The sequence below is a fragment of the Homalodisca vitripennis genome, unplaced genomic scaffold (genome assembly GCF_021130785.1).
Source record: "Homalodisca vitripennis isolate AUS2020 unplaced genomic scaffold, UT_GWSS_2.1 ScUCBcl_2498;HRSCAF=7330, whole genome shotgun sequence".
Lineage (NCBI taxonomy): Eukaryota > Metazoa > Arthropoda > Insecta > Hemiptera > Cicadellidae > Homalodisca > Homalodisca vitripennis.
Genome location: NW_025778622.1, coordinates 145,534 through 162,450, shown reverse-complemented (window position 1 = coordinate 162,450; position 16,917 = coordinate 145,534). Strand labels below are relative to the sequence as shown.

At 30.7% G+C, this 16,917-nt stretch overlaps 1 protein-coding gene across 1 annotated transcript; it reads right to left on the bottom strand.

The window, feature by feature from the left end:
- Window positions 1-2,538: 2,538 nt before the first annotated feature.
- LOC124372087 lies at window positions 2,539-10,978 on the bottom strand. The gene is made up of 5 exons (XM_046830454.1): window positions 10,868-10,978; window positions 10,261-10,335; window positions 5,167-5,330; window positions 2,961-3,134; window positions 2,539-2,854 (listed from the first exon to the last, which is right to left on the bottom strand). Exons 1-5 carry the CDS (start codon window positions 10,958-10,960, stop codon window positions 2,539-2,541), a joined length of 822 nt encoding a protein of 273 aa, XP_046686410.1. The 5' UTR covers window positions 10,961-10,978.
- Between the last annotated feature and the right edge of the window lie 5,939 nt (window positions 10,979-16,917).

Sequence of the window (16,917 nt, the reverse complement as noted above, 5' to 3'; positions counted from 1 at the left end):
GAAGAAGCAAAGGAAACATTTACCTAAACATCTTCAAAATAACTGCTCAGTAAAGACAAAAGGTCTCAAAAATCGCTCTAGATGATGTTTTTGCTGAGAATTGTGGAACTAAATGCAATAAAAAATAATAATTTATCATATCATTGTAAGCACTAGAAATATAGCTAACTCAATGTTCAGAATTTTAGACCCAATGTCGTATACTCCGTATTAAATTTAAGAAGGATTAGGATTGTTTTCTGTAATTTTAAACTTAATCAACATATTGGATAACATTTACTGTAAATTTAGTCGTTAAATTATCAGATGTGCCATAAACAAAAAGGAACAACCTTAACTTTAGATTTAGTACATTTCTTATTAATCTTTATTTATTAAAATTTGCTACATTTAATGCAATGCCCAGATTAACTTTATTGTAATTCAAGAGGCAGTAAAACTTTATTTAGAAAATAAAATTAAAATGTGTGCCCTAACTGCAAGGCACATTCAATATATCCAATATATTTAACAGACCAATTCATCTGCTCAAGCCCAATCTTTTGTAAAGAAGCAAAGGAAACATTCACCTAAACATCTTCAAAATAACAGCTCAGTAAAGACAAAATGTCTCATAAACCGACCTAGATGATGTTTTTTGCTGTACTTGACGCTGAGAACTGTGGACTAAATCCAATAAAAAATAATAATTCATAATATAATTTGTAGCACTAAAAGTATAGCTACTCAATTTTCACAATTTTAGACGCAATGCCGTATACTTCGTATTAACTTTAATAATAATTAGGATTGTTTCTATAATTTTAAAGTTAATTAGCATATTGGATAACGTTAAAATTTACTGTACACTTAGTCGTTAAATATCAGTTGTGCCATAAACAAAAAGGACAACCTTAACTTTAGATTTAGTACATTTCATATTATTCTTTATTTATTACAAACATTTTATTTTTAATATATGTAACCTATTATATAAAATAAATTATACCTGTAACTCACTATTGTGAAATTTGGAAATCTTATTGATGTATACCTACATACATAAGTGCATATATAGTTTTTAAGACCTGTTTCTTACTTAACTAACCAATAAACCATTCCTTGAAATAATTAAAGGATTAGAACAATACTAAAACTAAAAAGGACAACGATTAATTTTCTTTATTTTTTTGTAAAGCATTCTAAGACGAAAATGTGTATTCTTATATTGTTAAATAACTTAATTTTCTTGTTAATAAAATACTGAAAGTAAGAAAAATTTAATTGAAATGATAAATTTCACCTAACAGTAATGAAGTAGTATTTTGAAGCTTACGGAAACTTATTGTTTACAAATCATGTGTACACAAAATGATTGCTGATAGAATAGAATTAAGTTTTCTCAAAATGAGGTGGAAATTTTTCTGGGTACCCGTTTCTTATCAAAAAATCACATGTGACTGCTTTACAAATTCGCTAAATGAATATTTTTTACCCAAATAAACTATACTAAAATGTATTTCTATCCTCAGTAAACTGAAGGTAATGACACTTGGGAACAGAAATAAAAACAGTCATAAAAATTCACTCAGGCTACGGTTTTAAATTAATATCCCGCAGGCTGCTCGTAAAATAAATATTTGGTATTCTATTTCTTTTTATATTGATAAGTATGTTTATAATTAAGCATGTTGTTTTAGACACATTTATTCAATATACAGTCATATTTACTAGATTAAAAAATTTTTCATCCCATTATTTTTAGCGTAAAAACATGGGATATATATCTAGGAAAAGTTACTATTAAAATTTCGTTACAGTTTTAACGACTTTTATAAAACAAAATTGTTTTTTTTTTAGTGAAGTAGGCCTTTTGAAAAATTCAACTATAGTACCAGAAATACCATAGACCGGATAAACTACAACGGCCAAAGGTATACATTTTTGATTAAAATAATACTTCTCTAACCTGTGTGGGTGCATGTATTGTATATATAGGCATCAACGCAAAATCAATTTCCGTTTCAAAATGACATAGAGCCCCATTACTCATTACGTCAAGAGTGTGTTAACTGAAAAGGTAAGAACTTCGACTTTAGCATCACTGCCAAATCTCAATGATGACATAAATTGTTTGAATAGTTTAATTGTTACTCAAGTAACAAGTATTCATGAAATATCTCTCCAACATTCGAGCTATTTTTTGGTACTTATAACAATCGTTTCGTTCTCCGACGAACCTCAAAACGCTGGTCTTTAAAAGAAAGTCTAAAATAAATCCCAAGAAAAGTGATTAGTGATAATCACCTAACACAAATATTAGTTTAGAATGCCTTTTAAAACGGAATATGCCCACGATGTTTTTTTGTAAGCGAATGCCACAGGTGGCAGTATATATATATTAAGTAAGGATTCGTAGAACGAAGAAAAAATATTCCACTAACATTCCTAAGAATTAAATCTGTATCAGACATTATTAAATAAGAAAACTGAGTAATAGGTGATAAAAGATATCTAGTTTTTAATCCAACAAAGGGTTTTATAATAAGTGTAAATATGTCATATATCAGGTGTAAGACAAGATGTCTCCCCCTCCCCCTGTCCTGTGTGTTCTGCTATTTCCTTGTCCATAACATTTTCTGTGAGTTCCTGAGATGCAATGATCTCTGGTACTGATGTGGCAATTTTCTCTTCGTTATCACCCTCGAGTTTCATTATTACTTCTACTTGTACTTCTCCCTCTCCATACCCCTTTTGTTTGTCTGTTACTGTGTCGGTGATATCATCAGGACACGATTTAGACTGCTTATCAATACTAGGAACTTTTGGTACTACATTTTCTTCTTTATTAGTCAGAACCTCACATAGCGATTTTCTATCACTTATATGTCTTGCTGGATCAGTAGATATCTCATCTGGTTCACCGTGGCAGACTCCATCAGATAACTGCTTACTTTCTCTAATTTCTTCAGGACTGTCACAATGTCCTCCCCTCCCTTCCATCTCCTACCATGTTAGTGTTCTGCTCCGCCAACAACCCTGACAGTTGCGTGTTCTCGGCCACCAGGAGCGCCACCTTCTCCTCGTACCGAGCTCGCAGGTCGTTGAACATCTCTATTTGACAATGGTATTGTGCTTTAATATCTTCATTCAACCTGTGACCAATAAAGTGTATGTAGCAGTTTATTTACTCTTATGTCCTTATTTTTGTTTGCCTTAAAACGTGTATGATAATACAAAATATTCATGTATATTGCGTGAAAAAAGTATTACTCCACAGTATTCAGAAATACATCTTAAATCTCACAGCGATTATGAGTATAATTCTGAGTCCGTAAACTCATAGTACCAGTCAAAAAAGATGTAGGACTGAATATAAGTCAATAAACAAGTCAACATTTATATTAAAATATTTATTCTCTCTGGAATATCTGTAAGTGTTTATATAGTAACGCGAGTGTAAAGGAGTCGCCCACTATAAAGAACTAAATGGCATTTTACACTATATTTTGATGCGTATGGCAGTGTTTTGGCCTTAAGATCGTCAAACGTTTCCCACAAGTCACCACTTCTCAATGTATATGTGCTACGTAATGGCCAATATCAGAAAGGGAGTCAGACCCAATAAAAGCTGTGCATAAGGATGCACTTTTAAGTGAAACTCTTTTTCTTCACCATTAATGGTTTTCTGTATTTCATTTAATTTTAGCATGAGTTGTAATAATTCATTTTATTTCTCAACAGGCTCTATTAACAGTTCGTCCGTTACAGATTTGTAGACAACTGTGCATTTTAATAATTTCAGTATATGAATATACAATTATGTTAACATTTTGTCTAAAATTTAAACTACAAATACCTGTAAAATAACTATAAATAACATTCATACAAATAAGCTGGAATTTCCAGACGCTGAGTGGTCCTAGAGGTGAATAGCTGCTAGGAACTAGTTTCAGTAAGCATATAGTGTTTTAGAAGTAGATTAACTTATATTGTAGATGTGGGCCAGTGCTCATAAATTTTCAAGTACTATTCTTATGAACAAAAACGGAGTCCAACTTTGGATCTTCTTACTAGTTCAACCATAAGGTATTGTTTATATTGTGAAATTCAGACCACCCAATTGTAAATGCAAAGTTCAAGCGCCGATGTAAAAAATGCATTTTGTACTGCGTTTATTTTGATGTAAAAGAATAACATAACAATGGTTTGGGTAATACGTGGGCATTTTGAAATTTTCAAAAAATAAATTATACAGTAATATAACGAATCTGTTCGATTTCTGGCATGTATGGTATTATTTGAAAGCTCTTATGAAATATCAGAATTGATATAAATATTTCTTTTTTTATACGAAAATCTGTGCGCTGACTTTTAAATGCTTTTCTTGTCTGGGCTGCATAGTGTTTTTATTTCTGTAAGATTTTAGGAGGTAATTCATTAAAGAGCGTTTAAGTAAATTTAAAAGCAGTCTTTGGTAAAAATGTTCAAAACGGTTCATAGCCATTATCTAATTATAATCGTCCAATTTAAAACATCCTAATATTACAAAACCCGGTATGGGAGAGTATGATTCACGTGCACACAAAAATTAAACTAAATCACCCTAAACAGCAAAACATATATCGTAAGTAACAATAAACATAAACATTAGCCACGGCTAGCAGGTGACGGAGCATCACGCGCCTGCAACATATCAGCTGTAACCAGCAGTGCATGGGCAACGGCACGACCAGTTTCTCTACCATCATGGTAAGCAACATTCATTTTCCTGAGCCGTAATTTGGCTGGTACAAAAAATAAAATTTGGTGGTACAAAAGGTTGTAACATTGTTACAAATATATGGTGTAGTTTATTTTATTTTCGAATTTTTTTCAAAACGTAGACCTGTAAGCTGACTTTTAAATGGTTAATAACTGTTTTCAGTGATTGAAACAAAATTTTATTTTTGTGGTACAAAAAGGTAGCCTACAAAAGTGTACAAAATTCTGATATAGTTGTGATATGATTATTGATGGTCGGCTCACAGTTCTATACAGTTTCACAGTAGAATTAATAACATTGCGTAAGTGAAGAATGAAGAGCGCTCGTTAATTAAATTTTAATACGCAAAGTATAATATACTATATTCATCACAACAACTAAAAGTTAATAACTGTTTCTTACTTACATCTTAGAATACTTACCTTGCAGACTCAGACAAAGTATTAAGAATGTTTTGTTGTTTAATGTTTTCCAAATTAATTCTTTCCTCCATAATTTTTATATTTTTATAGAGTTGCTCGACTTCAGTGTTTCTCAAAGTCAACAGGTCCTTCGAGACGGCTACTAGATTCTTCAGCGAGGTGCACTGCAATCCGATTGTTCACCAATGGTAAATGTCAGAGAAAAAGTCACATGAATAATGTAATAATGAGTATCGTCATTAAAGTAAAATTGTTTAAAATATTTTTATTTTATATTTATATATTATTTCTGCAGCAATAGAAAAATTATCCATGTTTACCCGTTATTTGTTATTTGAAAGTTTGTAAATAAAATCTTCATAGAATTGAACTCATTCGACAGAAAAGTAAAATTAATTTTTCATAAAATTGGTCATGTATCTTATGTTTTGAACAAGTATCCAATGACACATATGTTAAGAAGTAAATATTTTATAAATCACATCACATGTATTAATTACAACTCGGTATAGGAATATATTGACTCATGTTTGAATAGTAACGATAAAGCGTCATAATCAGACACAGTTATTATGTACGTTATACAAGCAGTTATTACACCTAAATATATTATCTCAAGGTTGACACTAAGTAACAATAACGCATCATAATCAGACACTGTTATTATGTACGTTATACAAGCAGTTATTACACCTAAATATATTATCTCAAGTTTGACACTACGTAACAATAACGCATCATAATAAGACACCGTTATTATGTACGTTATACAAGCGGTAATTACATCTAATCATGTTATGTCATGTTTTACACAAAGTAACAATAACGCATCATAATCAGACACCGTTATTATGTACGTTATACAAGCAGTTATTACACCTAAATATACTATCTCAAGTTAGACACTAAGTAACAATAACGCATCATAATCAGACACCGTTATTATGTACGTTATACAAGCGGTAATTACATCTAAACATGTTATGTCATGTTTTACACAAAGTAACAATAACGCATCATAATCAGACACCGTTATTATGTACGTTATACAAGCAGTTATTACACCTAAATATACTATCTCAAGTTTGACACTAAGTAAGAATAACGCATCATAATCAGACACCGTTATTATGTACGTTATACAAGCAGTTATTACACCTAAATATATTATCTCAAGTTTGACACTAAGTAACAATAACGCATCATAATAAGACACCGTTATTATGTACGTTATACAAGCGGTAATTACATCTAATCATGTTATGTCATGTTTTACACAAAGTAACAATAACGCATCATAATCAGACACCGTTATTATGTACGTTATACAAGCAGTTATTACACCTAAATATACTATCTTAAGTTTGACACTAAGTAACAATAACGCATCATAATCAGACACCGTTATTATGTACGTTATACAAGCAGTTATTACACCTAAATATACTATCTCAAGTTAGACACTAAGTAAGAATAACGCATAATAATCAGACACCGTTATTATGTACGTTATACAAGCAGTTATTACACCTAAATATACTATCTCAAGTTTGACACTAAGTAATAATAACGCATCATAATCAGACACCGTTATTATGTACGTTATACAAGCAGTTATTACACCTAAATATACTATCTCAAGTTAGACACTAAGTAAGAATAACGCATCATAATCAGACACCGTTATTATGTACGTTATACAAGCAGTTATTACACCTAAATATATTATCTCAAGTTTGACACTAAGTAACAATAACGCATCATAATCAGACACCGTTATTATGTACGTTATACAAGCGGTAATTACATCTAAACATGTTATGTCATGTTTTACACAAAGTAACAATAACGCATCATAATCAGACACCGTTATTATGTACGTTATACAAGCAGTTATTACACCTAAATATACTATCTTAAGTTTGACACTAAGTAACAATAACGCATCATAATCAGACACCGTTATTATGTACGTTATACAAGCAGTTATTACACCTAAATATACTATCTCAAGTTTGACACTAAGTAACAATAACGCATCATAATCAGACACCGTTATTATGTACGTTATACAAGCAGTTATTACACCTAAATATATTATCTCAAGTTTGACACTAAGTAACAATAACGCATCATAATAAGACACCGTTATTATGTACGTTATACAAGCGGTAATTACATCTAATCATGTTATGTCATGTTTTACACAAAGTAACAATAACGCATCATAATCAGACACCGTTATTATGTACGTTATACAAGCAGTTATTACACCTAAATATACTATCTTAATTTTGACACTAAGTAACAATAACGCATCATAATCAGACACCGTTATTATGTACGTTATACAAGCAGTTATTACACCTAAATATACTATCTCAAGTTAGACACTAAGTAAGAATAACGCATCATAATCAGACACCGTTATTATGTACGTTATACAAGCAGTTATTACACCTAAATATACTATCTCAAGTTTGACACTAAGTAATAATAACGCATTATAATCAGACACCGTTATTATGTACGTTATACAAGCAGTTATTACACCTAAATATACTATCTCAAGTTAGACACTAAGTAAGAATAACGCATCATAATCAGACACCGTTATTATGTACGTTATACAAGCAGTTATTACACCTAAATATATTATCTCAAGTTTGACACTAAGTAACAATAACGCATCATAATAAGACACCGTTATTATGTACGTTATACAAGCGGTAATTACATCTAAACATGTTATGTCATGTTTTACACAAAGTAACAATAACGCATCATAATCAGACACCGTTATTATGTACGTTATACAAGCAGTTATTACACCTAAATATACTATCTTAAGTTTGACACTAAGTAACAATAACGCATCATAATCAGACGCCGTTATTATGTACGTTATACAAGCAGTTATTACACCTAAATATACTATCTCAAGTTTGACACTAAGTAAGAATAACGCATCATAATCAGACACCATTATTATGTACGTTATACAAGCAGTTATTACACCTAAATATATTATCTCAAGTTTGACACTAAGTAACAATAACGCATCATAATAAGACACCGTTATTATGTACGTTATACAAGCGGTAATTACATCTAATCATGTTATGTCATGTTTTACACAAAGTAACAATAACGTATCATAATCAGACACCGTTATTATGTACGTTATACAAGCAGTTATTACACCTAAATATACTATCTTAAGTTTGACACTAAGTAATAATAACGCATCATAATCAGACACCGTTATTATGTACGTTATACAAGCTGTTATTACACCTGAATATACTATCTCAAGTTAGACACTAAGTAAGAATAACGCATAATAATCAGACACCGTTATTATGTACGTTATACAAGCAGTTATTACACCTAAATATACTATCTCAAGTTTGACACTAAGTAATAATAACGCATCATAATCAGACACCGTTATTATGTACGTTATACAAGCAGTTATTACACCTAAATATACTATCTCAAGTTTGACACTAAGTAATAATAACGCATCATAATCAGACACCGTTATTATGTACGTTATACAAGCTGTTATTACACCTGAATATACTATCTCAAGTTTGACACTAAGTAACAATAACGCATCATAATCAGACACCGTTATTATGTACGTTATACAAGCGGTAATTACATCTAAACATGTTATGTCACGTTTTACACTAAGTAACAATAACGCATCATAATCAGACACCGTTATTATGTACGTTATACCAGCGGTAATTACGTCTAAACATGTTATGTCATGTTTTACACTAAGTAACAATAACGCATGAAAATCAGACACGTTATTATGTATGATGCACAAGCAGAAATTATTATTACATACCTAATTTAATCTCCTTGCATAAATTGAATTTTTAATTAGTTTGTAATAGATTTATAACGTAATGATTTTCTGAATAAAAATAAAGTAATATAAATCGTTTAATAATCGACAAATATATCTCTGTTTATGAAAAATATTTATTTATTTATATTTAAAGAAAGTGTACTTGTGTATAAATTTCAAATATTATAACAAGTTATTCCTTTAATTTGTTAAAACTAACTGATTCTTAATATAATTATCAATTTGTTACGATTTGTATAATACAAGACGTAGTTTTTATAACGACATTAACAAGTGTAATAAACTGCACGGTTAAACAGCAGTATTCATCGTGTAAAGTAACGCTAGATATATTCATACGTACAAGACACTGGCATCATCAAAAACTATATCATAAAATTTATTATCAACAATGTAGGAAAACAGGTGACTGTTTGTAAATAAACTAATGGAAGTATTGTTTCAATAAAGAGAATAAATAAATTGCTTTGTAGTTTACAGGATGCTTTCAATCAACTCCATTACACAGAGTTAATGCAGTAACACAATTAATTCTCATGTTGTGCTGAAATCCCAACGAAAAAAAGTTATTTTATAATACCCAGCAACAACCATAAAACTATGATTTACTTTTATACAATAAAATATATCTACACAGAGTGGAAATTGTATTCCATCACGTGAGGCTGTATTCATGCATGTTATTCCAAATATTGGAATTGTGAGCGGCTGGTGTGTACCAGTCATCCAGCTCTAAATTAAAATATGCACACACAAATAGTTTGAAATGTTTATCTCTTGGCCTTTAGATTCCTTCTAATCATAAAACTGTAAATAAATCCAGAAAACAGTACAATAAATAGAAATAGTTGGAAGTTGGTCTAAATTATGATTAACGAGTCTTGAATAAATACTTTAAAAAATATTTAAACATACATGATTTCTCAAAACGATCGTGCAGTTTCAAACACCCATGAATTGTTTTTAGAGTTATTAAATCAAACTGTTTTGAAAGTAACGTACTAAAATGAATAAAGTAGCCTTCCTAATTCTAAAAATTTTGACTACTCAATATAAAAATATAACAAAATTTTGATAATATAATATAGTTTCAATTTAAAAGGGTAACATTAAGCATTTTGATAAATTATAATAATTCAGAGACGAAATATGAAATAAAATTACTGTTTTAACTTAAGACAATACGATGAGATTTGTACCACAATTACCTGCAGAGTAAGTACTGTTCTTTGTTCCTCCAGATTTTTGCAGAGAGAACTTTTCTCCAGCAGCAATAGAACCACCTGCAAGACAAGTACCTCATGTTTATAAAAACATATTTGTGCAAATTATATACAACTTACGATAAATCAAATTCTTTTACTGGTACGTATTAAAACGTTATAGAAATATCAATACACTATATTTGACTATGCTTTTAGCTAAGGAAATGTTAAAAGCCAGCTTAATAAATGTTTTAAATACAGTAAATTTTTTTTATAATACATCGATTAGATTTGTTTGAATGAGAATATTAAGAATGAGAATATTAAGTTTTAATATCAACTAATATTAACATTCAATAAATGCAACAGTTCATAAAAGATTAAAAGCCTGACTTGGTAGGACTTTATCATGGAAAGTATTGCATTTCTACCAAAATAATAATGTAAACTCTGTGTATTTGCTATGATTGTATTCACTTGTGACTAAAGTGTCAACACTGTTGTAAGCATGTAATTGAATTGTTTTTGGCATACTCGTCCCCTTGATAATAAAATGTATTGATTAGTTTGGGCCAATTATAGTGATAACAGTTGTGAGATGACACAATACCTTTCTAACCAAACAGCGAAGTCGAGAAACGTGTTCCTGTAAGTCCTTTTCAGTTCGATGATGAACGTCAAATCTCAGCAATTCCTTTAACATGGTCTTAGCATAGGTTGTATCTCTGTTTACCGTTATTTTGGAATGTATCTGGCTACAAAAAAAAAAAAATAAAATATGTCTCTATTATTTAAAGATAATGATGATAAAGTTCTCTAAAATTCATTCTGTATAAACATTTAAAACTAAAAAAGAACTGCACTATACATGACATATTTGAGTATCTAAATAGTTTGCTTAGGTCACATGAAGACACCGGGTTTCACATAAAATATCATGAGATTGGTTGTGTATTTAAATATTGGATCACTTTAACAGCTCGTGCAAAAACAATAAAAGAACAACACAAAATTGCAGGTCGCTGGCTTCATTATAAACTACACTGTGCCAATGGCTTCACTAATGATTTAGTGTGACTCGAGAAAAATCATGAGTTCCATACCATCTTTGTATAACGTAAGCAACTGGGCAACCAACTGTTTTAGTTGACAGACTTTCAAGAACGAAAAAACTAACTATAATATGGAACCTGAAGGTACTTTGGGATTATACCGACCACACCAGTATGAAGAACACTAAAATATAAATGTATAGAAAGAAACATGATAAAACGAAAAAACAACTCTTTAATTACAAAATTACAAACTTAAAATGATTATCAATTGTTAATTGGGTCAGATTCCGTTATATGCCCCCAACGCTTAAACTTTATTCAATGAACTTAGAACGTTATAAAACGATGTAGTTCGGTAACAGGACTAACATTCCATCAATCAACAAGCATTTCCAGGTATTTTGGTAGGTATTTTTGTCGCTGTTATCTTATCTTTCTCGAGAATCCCGATTACGGCAGGCCGCGCGGCATCACATGATTATGTAAGATTTTTGCACATAATTGCATTTCCATTACAATTCAATTTATATTTCTGATCAGCCCCTCTAGAATTTGATATTTTACTGATAGGTACTATCTCGAGGGATGTCGAAGTACAACAAAGCGACGCACCAGCTGAAGGGTGGCGAGACTCTGCAATCACGTTATCTACTAGACCGCTCGACTTTGACTTCTGTCTGAGGGTGGGGAGGGGTTGCGATAAGACAATTCCTGTTTTATATTGACGAAATATTGTTCTTACGCTAATCTAGTAATCAGTAGAAGCAAAATGTCAAATAACGATTCATGTCTGGGTGTGGTCGGTATAATCCCAAATTACCAACCTGAACTCTTGGGGAAAAAGATTCTGACGGAGATGGCACTTAAAACCGTAAGATTCAAACACTGCGTAGGTTAAACCACAACCCTCTACATATACATGAAATAAGCTATTCAAGTTCTTCCTTGCTCCGATTTATACATATGTGTGCTGTAATACTATATGGTAGAGTACAGCATATCTTAGTTATAAAGCATATATTAGATATATAGAATAAGTTCTAAATACGTACATTTGGAATATTGCCTTGTGAAGCGTCTTCCGGAATTTGATTTAGATTTTTATCTGTAATATCCTTCATATTATGTACTATTAATCCAAATTTACTTAATGTAATTAATGAGACAGTTCATTGATCTACTAGAATTTGTTTCCCACTATAATTTGTTACTTACTTGTAATTTAGAGCAAAAGCATGTTTACGTTTGGTTACGGTAGCTCTGTTCGCGAGAAAACATATGTTTATCTGAACTGAAAACACCTTTGATCTGTACAAAAGATTCGGTATTTTTTACTGGTAAAGTCGACATATGGAAGCGTAACCTTTACAGCAAAGACAAACAAGTTTGAAATTGCCTAAGTTCTTTTAGTTCCTACTTTTCTTTAAATCTTAAAATTATTTCGTCTTGCTTATACTGTAGTGGTTCAAAAGTTAACATTTTTTTTTATTTAGATTATAGTATATACCATCTCTATGCTACACGTAAGTTTTATATTAAAATGAAAGTTAGAACTGTTTCAGAAGTTACTGTTAACTCCCTTTCTATTCTTATTGTTGAGTAAAATATATTATCTTTTAAAACACGGACATTGCGTAAATATTTATATTTTTACTAGCCGTTATCCTCGGCTTCGTAAGCAATTTTATATGTTTTATAGCTGTATGAGCACTTATGGTTCGATGGAATTGTATTACCACCGCCAATTTTAAGATTGCTTTTTTGCCACGAACAAGAAAAAAAGTAAAACAGTTTATAAGTATTGTGTTTTTAATTTACTCAAATCTTAGTTTTGTTGTTCCATAGCTGATTGTGCTTCATTCTAGATAAAAAAAAATATATATTATTATAGTTAGGTTACACAGCTCTGAAAAGCCTAGTTTCGTCAAAATACAACTAATTTGTGTTTCATAATAGTGTTTAAATGTGTGTTAAAAGTTAGACTTCACTGCTTTGCCTCAATTAATATTTCATAACTTTAAGACCAATTTCCAAGATTTCGCTACTTTAAAAGCCAGTGCGGAATAGCCCAGAGGGACTTTCAAAATAAGAATAGGCTTGTATTAATTCCTGAGATTAATTCGATTGTGTCCGATTTTCTCATAAATCTTTAGTACATTTGTGTGTACACTTGCCGTATTGCAACGCATATGACGCGTAAAGTGTAAATAAATTGAAAAAAAGCTATTATAAAGTTTGTTTTGCACTAAACCGGACTAAGCTGTTAATCATTTGAAAATAAAACAGTACATCTTAATTTGCCCATTCAAACCTCACCTTTAATCGTGTATGTGTAAATTAAAAAGTGTTGGTTTGCCTTTTTTATGTTATTTTTGTCAGTTAGGTTTTTATGAGTTTAGAGATATGATTTTTTAAACAAAAACATTATGTTTAGTATCGTTTTTAATTGTCGTTTTTTATATGTCGTCCACTTAGTTATTTTCTCAACCCGAGACCGTTTCATCATCATGCTACCATAGCCATTAGTCTATTTTTGCATCGGGTATTTCCATGGTTCAACCAATAAGTGCTGCAGGCAATATTTTGGTATACAACAATAAAAGAGGAATACAATATAGAGATGCTTAATATTTGGTCGTATTCAGAAAAAAGCATATGTTTATAGTTGCATAATTTCAAGGGTATCCTTCTGTTTGTTTTCATAATAAATTCAAGCAAAACCTTTTAGAGTAGAAGCATATCATTTTGTAGCTGAAAACGTTAATGATTATTCATAAACTTTCCTTTTACATCAATTAAAAAGCATATCCTTCAGAAAAATTTAATTTGCTCAGAAACAGACGCGCCTCTCTATTGAACGGCTGTTTCCACGATTTTCACACCGATGGTTATGAATGTGCGGGATGTGAAACATTACAAGTCCTTTTCAAGTACACTTGTTCCAGATTTTATAATGTAATATCGAACATTTAAAATGGCTTGCATTTAAACCTATCCAACAAGTCAGTCAGTCAGTCAACAAGTTCAACATCAATTCCTCAATCCTTAGTTTATGTGATCCTTGTGCGTTTTTGTGCGAATGTCAAGCATTTTAATTTGCGGCTGGTATTCCGAGCCGTTGTCGTCACTCTCAGACAGGTCCTGTGCAACAGCATAGTTTTAGCCAACCATTGAATTGTTTTTAACTACAAAACATTATATCTATAATAAAAGACATTTATTAAACATAATACAGGAGATTAAAATATAAACAGTGGTAATCTTTATATATATATATATATATATATAAAATATACATATATATATAATATACATAATATATATATGTATTTCTTGTGTTCGTGTATGTGATTGAACTCCTCCTAAACGTCTGGACCGATTTTGATGAAATGTTTTGTGTGTGTTAAAGGGGATTCGAGAATAGTTAAGTGTCACAATTTGGTCCTATTTAAATATTCTACTTAATTAAATTTGTATTTATAAATTGTTGTTGATTTTGGAATGTTTTACCTTCCAAACGTTCCAAACCTTCCAGTAACGACAGACTGCGCTGCGACACGTAATACAAAGTGAACTGATACTTAACAGCTGTGAATATTTTCAGCTGAAGTTCACCAAAGAGGCAGAAACATGTGTTTACATTTAAATGTAGAAAATTATTATTGTAAAGTGCTTGATCAGTAGTATAATGCAGATTGCATTGAATAAGTTATTGCCTAATTTTAAATTTATATTGCACCAGTGATCAATAAACTATCTAATGTAGTGGAATTACTATTGAACGCCGTTATAAAAACAACCTCATTGTACAAAGCCGTGAATGTTTGCACATAAGGTAATCGAATTTGATTGATCGAAGGTAAATGAAAAGAGCCGAAAGAAGACGCTTTATGGTCGAAATTGGTTTTCATTGATACATTTTATTGTTCGGAGCACAAGCCAAACTCCACAATAATACTGGAAATGTCTTATCCAGAAATTTTTACAGACCGAATTTGATTATTTATATCATAATTAGTTTATCGAGATTCATCCATATATTGTACTGAATAACTGATCAACATCTAGAAAAAACCACGAAAGATACAGGTGGAAATATCATAATGCGCCAAAGAGGCTTACGAAGGAACGACTATCAATTATCTCAGGCATGTTTATAATGTGATGGAAAAAATAATACGTGAACATAATGTACTCTTTTTAACAGGAAATTGCCTGCGAAGCCGCGAGCAACTGCTAGTTTTATATAAAGTATTATTCAAGAATTTGGTAACATATAAATTATTGCAATCTCAAGGAAATCAGACTGTAATAAATATGTTTTAAATATTATACTCGCATTTCTCCATCCCTTTGAAATGTTGTACAATAACATTACGAATTTTGAAATATACATTCATACTGTGGTGGATATCTTTGGGAAACGCACTTTAGGATGTCACTTTGAAATCAAATCAAAAAAACGTATACATATATTAATTGACCATTGATGTATTATATATTTATATGAAATGAAAGTCTGTACCTGAGCAAATATTTAACCAGTAATAAAGGACGACCGAGCAAAGGTAAAACAACTAGATGCTTAGAACTGGTGAGGTTATGTCAGACCATTATAAGGTAAAGGCTTAACGACAATCCTCTAAAGCTATGTCAGAGGACAAAGAGAACAGCTGCTGCTAATGAAGGTTCATGTGACCGCAACATAACACGTAACGTGCGGTTGTCATCTATTGTTTGTAACACTATGATACATCACTTGTGGCACAGATAATTAAAGCCTCTCATCAAGGCTTCAAAGCTAAACATATGATTCCGCTTTATATATGGGACAAGTGTTTTTGTCGATTATTGATATTGTAACTTGTACTTTAGTAAAAATCCCCTTTATTCTGGGCTTCTTTTGCTAACGCAATAAAGCGATCCAATACATGAATGATCTTTTAGGAATTTTATTTAATAATGTTGGTTCTCTAGTCAACACGTAAGAGCGAGTCTCATTTTAACAACTCAAAGAAAATTGAAGGAATAATAACTTTAAACTTGTGTAGTGGCATTACATCGTGCAAGTTTCTGAATACCCTCAGATACTATCAGGTCGATTAATTAGCCAAATCCACATACTAAAGCAAAACTAATATCAACCGTAAGGTGTGCAGAATTTAAAAGTTATTATAATATTATTTAAAAAATTAAAACATATAACAGAAAAACATAAACAGACTATCTATATCTAAGGGCAAGTAGGAGATGCAACTAGACACTCTTACACAAAATAGGTTCTTTTTACACTAATGTTCGTAACATGTTTTATTATTTATTTCATATACTGTATGATTTTATTTTAAAGTAAGTTTATACTTCCATTACTAATACTTTTATTAAAATGTAACGCATTACATTTTCTCAAATTTCAAATTTACTGTCCATAGTTTATACACATCACTAGAAAACATTACTATGCTAGGCGATGCAAAAATATAAAGAATTTCATAACCTAATTTAAAATAAAATTATTTAAAAAAAGAGTTTATGTTAATTTTAATTACAATTACTTTAAACATAATCCACTTTGTTGTAGAATTGATTTTTAAAAACGAGTTTA

Coding starts and splice junctions, on each gene's coding strand:
- LOC124372087 (XM_046830454.1), bottom strand. CDS start 10,960: ATGTTAAAGGAATTGCTGAGATTTGACGTTCATCATCGAACTGAAAAG. Junction 10,336..10,867: donor TTCGCTGTTTGGTTAGAAAG/GTATTGTGTCAT, acceptor CTTGTCTTGCAG/GTGGTTCTATTGCTGCTGGA. Junction 2,855..2,960: donor GGAAGGGAGGGGAGGACATT/GTGACAGTCCTG, acceptor TATAAGTGATAG/AAAATCGCTATGTGAGGTTC.